At 48.0% G+C, this 10,185-nt stretch overlaps 2 protein-coding genes across 2 annotated transcripts; both read left to right on the forward strand.

The window, feature by feature from the left end:
• The first annotated feature begins 6,947 nt into the window (after positions 1–6,947).
• LOC105556157 lies at positions 6,948–8,036 on the forward strand. The gene has a single exon (XM_012003231.1). It carries the CDS (start codon positions 6,948–6,950, stop codon positions 8,034–8,036), a length of 1,089 nt encoding a protein of 362 aa, XP_011858621.1.
• Positions 8,037–8,060: 24 nt separating this feature from the next.
• LOC105556158 lies at positions 8,061–9,185 on the forward strand. Its single transcript, XM_012003232.1, has one exon. The coding sequence runs from the start codon at positions 8,061–8,063 to the stop codon at positions 9,183–9,185; it is 1,125 nt and encodes a 374-aa protein (XP_011858622.1).
• Positions 9,186–10,185: the final 1,000 nt, after the last annotated feature.

Raw genomic sequence — 10,185 nt, forward strand, 5'->3', positions numbered from 1 at the left:
CACGAGCAAAAGTGCAATATACCAAAATGGACAACGAGCTTGCAAGAATTGAGAAGCTGAAAGGCCTGAAAAACTAGGGAACCTGGAAATTCCGAACAAAAATTCTAATCCAAGCGGCGGATGCTTTTGAGATAGTCGATGGAAGCACGGAAAGACCAAGGTCACCAACGGCAGGCACAAGCGAAACCGAAATGGCGGACTACCGGAAGAGCATCAAGGCATGAAACAGTCTAGACAGTAAGGCACAAAAAATAATAGCCACTACGGTAAGCGAACAGCCCTTATTACATATCATAAATTGCCAGTCTGCCAGAGAAATGTGGGAAAAACTACATGAAGTTTTCGAAAGTAAAAACGAAACAGCAAAACACATTCTCCAGCAACAATGGTATACTATCGGAAGAGAGAGTTCAAACGACATGGCCACTCACATAGCCAAAGTGTCGTCTGAAACTCCTCGGCGAACCTGTCTCAGACGGGATGGTCATGACAAAAATTCTAATGACACTTCCATCCTCCTACCAGCATTTCAATACTGCGTGGGAATCGACTGATCAGCACCAGAGGACTCTGTCAAACCTCACAGCAAGACTTACAATGGAGGAACTGCGAAACAAACAGCTTGAAAGTCAAGAAAACAGCGCTTTTGCGGCAAAAACGAAGCGACGTCAGACGCAAGGAGAGAAGAAGACGGACAAACAAGTAGGAAAATGTTTCAGGTGCGGAAAAACGGGTCATTGGAAGCGTGACTGTAGATCAAAAGTAGGAAGCGCAAGTAATACAAAGTCTGAACGAACAAACACAAAAACTGAAGACCGAGGCGCAACGTTTGTAGGACAGACTGTAGCAGAAACAGCATTCGTCTCTCAAGAAGATACAAAGGCATGGTACTTAGACTCCGGCGCGAGTCAGCACATGTCACCAATGCGTCCCTGGTTTGTAAAATACGAGAGGTTAGATTCAGTCATTCCGATAAAAACCAGAAGTGGAAAAATTATTTACGCTACAGGAAGAGGAGAAATAGACATTTACGCATACAATGGAAGTAAGTGGCAGCGCAATTATTTAACTGGGGTTCTACATGTACCTGAGCTAAAGTTTAATTTGTTCTCTCTATCGTCTGCATTAGATAAAGGCTTGAAACTGTCATCGGATAGTCAAAGGTGTGAACTGCGGAAAAACGGGGTCGCAGTTGCAGTGGGAGACAGACACGAGAATCTCTTTAAAATGAGTTTCAAACCCTACATTTCAGATATTCAGAATAATGGGACAGTACAAGCGCACGTACATGTTGAAGAGGATTCATTCGATATCTGGCATCAAAGATTAGCACACCAAAATGCAACACACGTCTTGAAGGTGTTGAAGACTTGGGACATCAAAGCCACACAGAAACAGAATTGGTTTTGTGAAGGATGTACTCTGGGAAAGATGAATCGGAAGCCTTTCCCAACAAGCCCGTCACAAACCAAGCAACCTGGCGAACTAATCCATATGGATCTCTGTGGACCCATGGAAAATCATTCAGTTGGAAACTCCAAATACTTTATGCTATTGAAGGACGATTATTCACCTTACAAATTTGTGTATTTCATTAAGGAAAAAACCGAGGTAGTAGGGAATTTTAGAAACTTCCTCAAGAGAATGGAGAACGAAAAGGAATTCAAAATTAAAAGGCTAAGAACCGACAACGGCTTGGAATTCGGAAAACAAAGAAATGCAAAAAATTCTAGCCGAGAATGGAATTAAACACGAGAGGAGTGTTCCATATACACCGGAGCAGAATGGAGCAATCGAGAGAGAAAATAGAACAGTGGTTGAAGCTGCAAGAAGCATGCTGCATGCGAAGAAAATGCCATTAAAGCTATGGGCAGAAACGGTTCACTCGGCAGTCTACGTACTCAATCGCACAGGAACTAGCAGCGTACCAGGAAAAAATCCATACAAGCTATGGCACAGCAAATCTGCAGGCAGGCCAGAATACAAGATTTTTGGAACCGAAGCATACACATACATACCCAAGCAACGGAGGTCGAAATGGAACGCCAAAGCAAGGAAAGGAATCTTCGTAGGCTATGATGAGAACACAAAAGGTTTCAGAGTGTATTTTGAAAATAAAATAGAAATACACAGAGATATAAAGTTTCTACCAGCGAAGAAATAGAAGAACAGAAGATGATAGAAGAAATACTTTTAGAGCAACAACCTGAAGAATCAGAAGAGGAAGGAGAAGAATCCGAGAAAGAGCAACAGAACGTACAGCAAGGAGAAATAAAAAATCAAGAGTTGGAGTCTAATGAAGAAACAAGAGATCACGAAGAAATCCGGAAATCGGAAGAAGACTCAAGTGATTCGGAAGAAATTCAGCGACCACAGGAAGATACGCGAAAACTTCGAAACAGAGCAACCATTAGAAAGCCATCTAAATATAAAGAATTCGAGCTAGACATCGAAGAGCTGTTTGTTGCAGAGAGCAAAAATCCACTCACTTACCAAGAAGCAATTCAGTGCGAGGATGCGGAGGCCTGGAAGAAAGTAATGAAAGAAGAAAAAGAATCTCTGGACAAAACCCGAACGTGGAAACTGGTAGATCCACCCGAGAATAAACAAATTCTCCGGAATAAGTGGGTTTTCAAATACAAACCAGATGCCAAGGACAACATGGGAAGATACAAAGCAAGACTTATCGCCAAGGGTTTCATTCAAAGGCCGGAAGTGGATTACGGCGAAACATTCAGTCCAGTGGTGAAATTCGGCTCAATCAGGTCAATTCTGGCGGTGGCAGCAGCAACGGGGATGAAACTTGCACAGTTTGACGTGAAGACGGCTTTCCTGAATGGAGATCTGAACGAGGACGTATACATGGCCCAGCCGGAAGGTTATGAGGATGGGTCTGGTCGAGTATGCAAACTGAATAAGGCACTGTATGGCCTTAAGCAGTCTGCTAGGTGCTGGAATCAAAAATTCACAAACTGCCTGAAGGAGTTCGACTTAAGAGCAACCGAGGCAGATCCGTGTGTCTTCACAGCAGAAAATAATGGAGAAAGCCTCATCCTAGCGATCTACATTGACGACGGCTTGGTCGCCTCATCTTGCAAGAAAAAAGCCGATGAACTCCTGAAGTACCTTGCGACAAAAATTGAAATAACAGTAACTCCATTACGTTTATTTTTAGGCATAGAGATAGAACGTTTCCCGGATGGTTCACTCTGTATAACCAGAGCAAGTACGCCGAGAGAGTCGTGGAGCACTTTCGGATGGAGGACGCACACGCGGTATCCGTTCCAGCTGATCAACACCAGGACCTGAGCTTGGAGCGTCCCGAAAATGAAGGAAGGCAGATCAAGGTGCCTTACAAGGAAGCTGTAGGAAACCTGCTCTATCTTTCAATGGTGACAAGACCGGACATAGCGTACGCCGTTAACGCAGTGAGTCAGTACGCGGAGTCGCCAAGCAAGGAACACTGGAATGCAGTGAAGCGTATCATTAAGTATGTAAAGGGAACTATAAATTACGGTATAAAATACAGAAAAGACAAAGGGAACTTAGACATAACAGCATATAGCGACGCAGATTTCGCGGGAGACAAAGAGACTAGAAAATCAACCAGTGGTTTTGTTATAAAGTTAGGGAACGCACCGGTTGTATGGGGCTCACAAAAACAACGATGCGTAGCTTTGTCAACTACCGAGTCAGAATATATCGCGGCTAGTCAGGCAACCAAAGAACTGATATGAATTTGTAGACTGTTAAAAAACTTAGTTCGTAAGAATTACAGAACTCCTATAATGTATGTGGATAATCAAAGCGCTAAAAGACTTATAAAAAATCCCGAATTCCATAAAAGGAGCAAACATATCGACGTAAAATATCATTTTGTAAGACAACTTTATGAGGAGGGAGCTTTTGCGTTGCAGTATTTACATACAGAACACCAAATCGCAGATATATGTACAAAACCGTTACACAGAGTAAGGTTTGAGAAATTACGGGATGAGCTAGGGGTAATTAAGATAAAAGATAAGAACTAATTTTTTTTGGTGTTTGTTATATATATTTCTTTAAAATGTCAATCCAAAGTGGGAGTGTTGAGAAACGCACTCAAAAGTTTGTTTCAAAGTATGTTCAAAAGTATGTTATGTTGTAATGACATTTTATCCTAGTGTATAAGTTATGTTTAAGAACCTGATCTGTTCGAGATTAATTTGAATCTCGTTTATTTCATCCCCGACGTGATGGCAGCATCAGCCGGGTCACATCGTGCAGCGCTGCATGAGCGCTGCCCGCGCATGCCCGATCGCGACGCGAGGCGACCGCGCGACTTCACGTACGTTTCCGGAGCTCTTTGTCTCATAGCGACCGTACGTAGTACACGCGTCTTGAAGTGCGGATAGTTATCGAGTGCTCTTTTGTGGACTTTCTCACTTTCTCATCTTCTCAGCCGAGACTTGACTCAGTGCGGACACGTAGTGAACTCTCAGCAGTGCGAATCATCCAGGACATTTCTAGATACAGCATCAACGGCAGCTCAGGCTCACCACGCATCGCACGCCGGCGCCGCGTGGACACGGCTCACGGGCATCTACACTCACGAGGCCGGCTCTCGATCAGTAATATCGACCCGCGCAAGTGATTAGAGACTTTTCATCCACCGTTAACTCATAGACTGCTCAACTGTAAGCCATTACACTTATTAAACTGTGACACGGATTTTACTCTAACTACCAGAGCTCTCATATCACGTGATTTCCAACCGCTCACGCGTGCAATCTTTCCCTGAGTCTCTCACCGCTAAGTTCTCTCACCCCTGCTTCCATCCGCAGCGGTACCAGCGAGCTCTCCTAACGAGAATCGCTAACATTTTTTGGTCCTTCGAGCCGGATTGCGGCGGGGCTCTCGGACGGATTAGCTCAACCACGCAGCGATCACGTGATCGGCGGCGCGCAAAGATACGGTCCCACTCAGCGACCACGTGATCTCACGGCCCTTTCGCGTGATCAGCGGCGCGCACACATACGGTTCCACTCATTGATCACGTAATCTCACGCTCCTCTCGCGTGACAACTCTCATCGGCCGGCGAGACCCGACAGACACACTCACGCTTGACGGACATCTCACTCCCCAAGTTCACCGGGGAGTATGCCGCATGGTCTGCCTTTCGAGATCTCTTCTCAAATCTGATCATCTCAAACGAGCAGCTCACAAACGTGGAGAGACTTCATTATCTCCGCTCGGCGCTCATATACACAGTGACACTCATCGATCATGTGATACCACGGCTCTCTCACGTGTCATCTCACCATGTCGGACGATCATAAAACGGGCAAGGCGGACCGCCCGGTGACTCAGCAACTGGAACCGCGGCCGGGAGATCGCTTATCCTCGAGGACGGCGTCTCCGGTTCGGCTCTCCACGAGACTCGCCCTGAAGGTGCAGACGCAGCTGGATCGAATCTGCACTTTCAAGGCCATCGCAGAAATTCTCCCGGAGTCTCTTGCAGAGATTTCTGTTGAAGAGGTAAATCAGCTCTGGCTTCAAATTGAGGAGACGCACAAGGCGCTCCTCAAGGAACACGTCTACTTCGAGGTCTCATGGCCCTCTGCGCTCACTCATCACGAGCATTTCTCGGGGAACGCTCATCAGGAGGAAACGCTGTGCCACATGCAAGCGCGACGCATCATCGGCGTACTCCGCCACTCACTGTCAGCTTCGTCCGCTCAATCAACCTGTGGTTCGTTGGGCACGCCCGCAACCTGAAGAGACGGTGCAGTCGTCGAGACCAGCTCACACGTCCGCTCATCCTGCTCAACTCTACTCGCCACAGCCTTGGCAGTGATCAGCTCATCCACCACTCATCGCTCAGCGCGTCTACTCATTGACGCAGGATCCGAACTCACCTTCGTCACGGAGAATCTCATTCGGCAGCTCAACATCCCTCGTCAATACTCAGGTATTGTCGTCAATGGAATTGCAGGCAAGGAGTGTACTCGGACACGAGGAGTCGTGTCACTCATGTTGCGCTCGACACATTCCCGCGCAACTGCCACAATTCAAGCTCATGTCCCCCGGACAGTTACATCAATCGTACCATATTTCGAAGCAGAACCGGAAGAATGGCCGCATCTCAAAAACTTGGCATTAGCCGATCCAGATTTTCTCACCTCTCGGCCAGTTGACATCCTTATCGGAGCAGACGCTTACGGGCGAATCATCAAGCCCAATATCATTAGGCATTCTCCACTCATGCCGATAGCGCAACTCTCCATTTTCGGATGGCTCGTTCTCGGACCAGTCAAGAGAGAAGCAATACGCACGTCAACGCATCATGCTGCTACTCAATTCAACGAGGATGCTCTTAATGAGCTATTGACGAAATTTTGGAATCAAGAGGAGGTGCCTACTCACGATGTCACTCAGTTCACTCCTGACGAGCAGAGGTGCGAGAAGCACTTCAAGACTACAAACTCTCGTGATTCTTCAGAGAGGTACATCGTCAGGATTCTACTCAACTCACCAGTAGATCTTTTGGGTGATTCTTACAACGTCGCTCATCAATGTCTGAAGGGATTAAGCAGACGATTCTCAAGGGATGTGAATTATCAACGTCTCTATCAGCAATTCATGATTGATTACGAGACACTCAACCACATGACGAAGGCATCATCCATCTCCAGTCATCGCCCTCATTTTCACCTGCCACATCACGGTGTCCTCAAGCCTGACAGTATTACAACGAACCTGCGGGTAGTTTTCAATGGCTCTAGCGCATCCACATCAGGCTACTCGGTCAACGACCTCATGTACACTGGAGCAAAGCTACATCTGAACATCTCAGATGCTCTACCATGGATACGTACACATCGTCACATGTTCGCTACGGACATCATCAAAATGGACAGACATTCAGATTCACAGGGATGACTGGGAGTTACAGCGGATACTCTGGATGGACAATCAGCTCAATGAGGTGCCATATCATTCAACAACGGTCATCTACGGGACGAAGGTCGCACCATTCTCAGCCGTACAGACCTTGTTACAATTAGCAGAAGACGAAGGATATAGTTTCCCACTGGCTGTGCCAGCTATCACTCACAGCAGATATGTCGATGACATATTTGGTGGTGCAGATACCGTGCAACAATTACAGGAGGTTGCACCTCAACTAAGGGACCTCTGCATGGCGGGCGACTTTCCGCTAGCAAAATGGCATGCAACTCATCTCGACATACTCAAGACTGTTAACGACAGCCAAGACCAAGGCTCACAAATCACCTTCGACGATTGCGCAACCAAGATACTCGGACTCAAATGGCTCCCTCAAGAAGATACACTTGCATTCTCAACCAGGAACTCACGTACTGAAGGCAGACTCACAAAACGCCTCGTCTTATCTGAAGTGGCTCAGATACTCGATCCACTTGGTTTTGCATCACCCGTCGTGATCAAGGCCAAAATTCTCTTGCAGGAGCTGTGGCTGCACAAGCTCCAATGGGATGACCCACGGACATCCCAGCTCTCAACCCGGTGGCTCATCCACAGAGAAGCACTCACAAGCTTGGCCAAGCTCTCCATACCTAGATGGTTCAACACCTGGAGCAACTCTTCTGTGGAACTGCAAGACTTCTCTGACGGTTCTCAATTGACAATGACTGCAGTCGTATACATCTCCGTTCACGACTCAACTGGATCCACGTTTTCACTTGTGTGCTCCAAAACTAAGGTAGCACCTCTCAAGCGGCTCTCAATCCCTCGACTTGAACTCACGGCTGCTCTACTGCTCTCTCGATTCATGCAATACGTCAAAGCCACTTTAAACATGGACGTAACGGCAACTCACTTGTGGACGGAATCTCTTGTGACACTTTCATGGATCAGATCTCATGCATCACGCTGGACGGATTTTGTCAGAAACAGGGTGGCTCAAATTGAAGAACTCACTCCAGCTGCTCACTGGAGATACATACCTGGAACTTCCAATCCGGCTGATGGCGCATCACGAGGCCTCACGGCTGCTCAACTTCAAAGTCAATAACTTTGGTGGACGGGACCACCATGGATGCTCAACCCAGACTCATGGCCGTCGCAACCAGCACTCTCCGAAGAGTTGAGTGCAACAGAAGCTCACCCAGGCGTTTCGCTATTGACGGTTACGCCAAGGACTGATTATCAATGGGAACTCAACTACAGGTACTCAAGCCTCACTAAACTATTGAGGATTACAGCTCTCTGTTTCAGATTCGTCTCACGGTTGAGGAAAGTCCACGACTCATTGCCTGTCAGACACATCTCTCCAGAGACCTTGGAGAAAGCGAGGCTCTTCTGGATTCAGGCAGCTCAAGCAACGTACTTCTCTCACGAGCTCAAGGCGCTACAAGCAGACTCACCGTTGGCAAAGGCACACGCATTCAACAGATTAACTGCGTACATCGACGCTCAAGGAGTCATTCGCGTCGGCGGACGACTCGCTCACGCAGCTCTTTCACTCGATGCGACACATCCTGTACTATTGTCTCGTCACTCTCAGCTATCATCATTGATCATCGCTCACGCTCATCAACGGACTCTACATGGAGGCACGCAGCTTACGCTCTCGCACATCCGACAACAGTACTGGATTCTCGGCGGGGCGGCTCCTGTCAAGTCTCACATTCTGCGGTGTGTCACGTGTGCTCGGCAGAGGGGGATCCATGCTCATCAACTGATGGGCCAACTACCCTTCTCTCGGGTTACGCAGGCACGACCGTTCACTCATACAGGTGTGGACTACGCGGGGCTACTCACCGTCATGCCCAGGAAAGGAAGAGGTGCCAAGACCACTAAAGACTGGATTTACGTTTTTGTCTGCTTCTCAACTTCAGCAGTACATCTAGAGGCGGTCAGTGACTACTCATCCGAAGGGTTCATTGCCGCCTATCGACGCTTCTCATCCAGACGCGGCATTGCTCACACCTCACAATCAAACTGCGGCACCAATTTCATTGACACGGATACAGCTCTCAAAAGGCTGTTCATCCAGAGCACTCAAGAACATCAGCGCATTTCTCAACTGCTCTTGCAAGACAACATCCGATGGGAGTTCAATCCCCCAGCGACACTTCACATGGGAGGAAGATGGGAAGCCGTCGTAAAATCAACAGTATCACCTACGGCGCACTATTGGAGAAAGCGTGCTCACCTTTGAGAAACTCACCACATTGCTCACTCAAATTGAGGCAATGCTCAACTCGCGACCCCTCGAACCATTGAGTGACGACTCAGAAGACATCTCAGCACTCACGCCAGGTCACTCCTTCGTCGGAAATCCTCTCACCGCCATACCAGAGCCATCACTCACTGACCTGGCAATCTCAAGACTCTCACGATAGCAACTCATCCAGCAAACGGCACAACATTTTTGGACACAATGGTCATCGCATTACCTACAACGCCTACAAGCCATCTCAAACTGGCATTACAGGAGCAACGAGATCAAGATCGGATCATTGGTGCTCATCACAGACGAGCGGCTACCACCATGCAAATTAGCCCGTATATCAGCCCTACATCCTAGGAAGGATGGACTCGTGCGGGTGGTGACTTTGAAGACAGCCACTCTCATCCGACCAGTGATCAAGCTCTCCGTCCTGCCAATCTCATCTTAAGATCAGGGATCATCAACAACGTTGCTGATGGCGGGCGGAATGTTCGAGAATAATTTGAATCTCGTTTATTTCATCCCCGGCGTGATGGCAGCATCAGCCGGGTCAGATCGTGCAGCGCCGCATGAGCGCTGCCCGCACATGCCGGATCGCGACGCGAGGCGACCGCGCGACTTCACGTACGTTTCCGGAGCTCTTTGTCTCATAGCGACCGTACGTAGTACACGCGTCTTGAAGTGCGGATAGTTATCGAGTGCTCTTTTGTGGACTTTCTCACTTTCTCATCTTCTCAGCCGAGACTTGACTCAGTGCGGACACGTAGTGAACTCTCAGCAGTGCGAATCATCCAGGACATTTCTAGATACAGCATCAACGGCAGCTCAGGCTCACCACGCATCGCACGCCGGCGCCGCGTGGACACGGCTCACGGGCATCTACACTCACGAGGCCGGCTCTCGATCAGTAATATCGACCCGCGCAAGTGATTAGAGACTTTTCATCCACCGTTAGCTCATAGACTGCTCGGTAAATGTTTCCTTTAAC

The sequence above is a fragment of the Vollenhovia emeryi genome, unplaced genomic scaffold (assembly GCF_000949405.1).
Source record: "Vollenhovia emeryi isolate VEMERY1.0 unplaced genomic scaffold, V.emery_V1.0 DF940277.1, whole genome shotgun sequence".
NCBI classification, from domain to species: domain Eukaryota; kingdom Metazoa; phylum Arthropoda; class Insecta; order Hymenoptera; family Formicidae; genus Vollenhovia; species Vollenhovia emeryi.

Coding starts and splice junctions, on each gene's coding strand:
- LOC105556158 (XM_012003232.1), top strand. CDS start 8,061: ATGCTCAACCCAGACTCATGGCCGTCGCAACCAGCACTCTCCGAAGAG.
- LOC105556157 (XM_012003231.1), top strand. CDS start 6,948: ATGGACAATCAGCTCAATGAGGTGCCATATCATTCAACAACGGTCATC.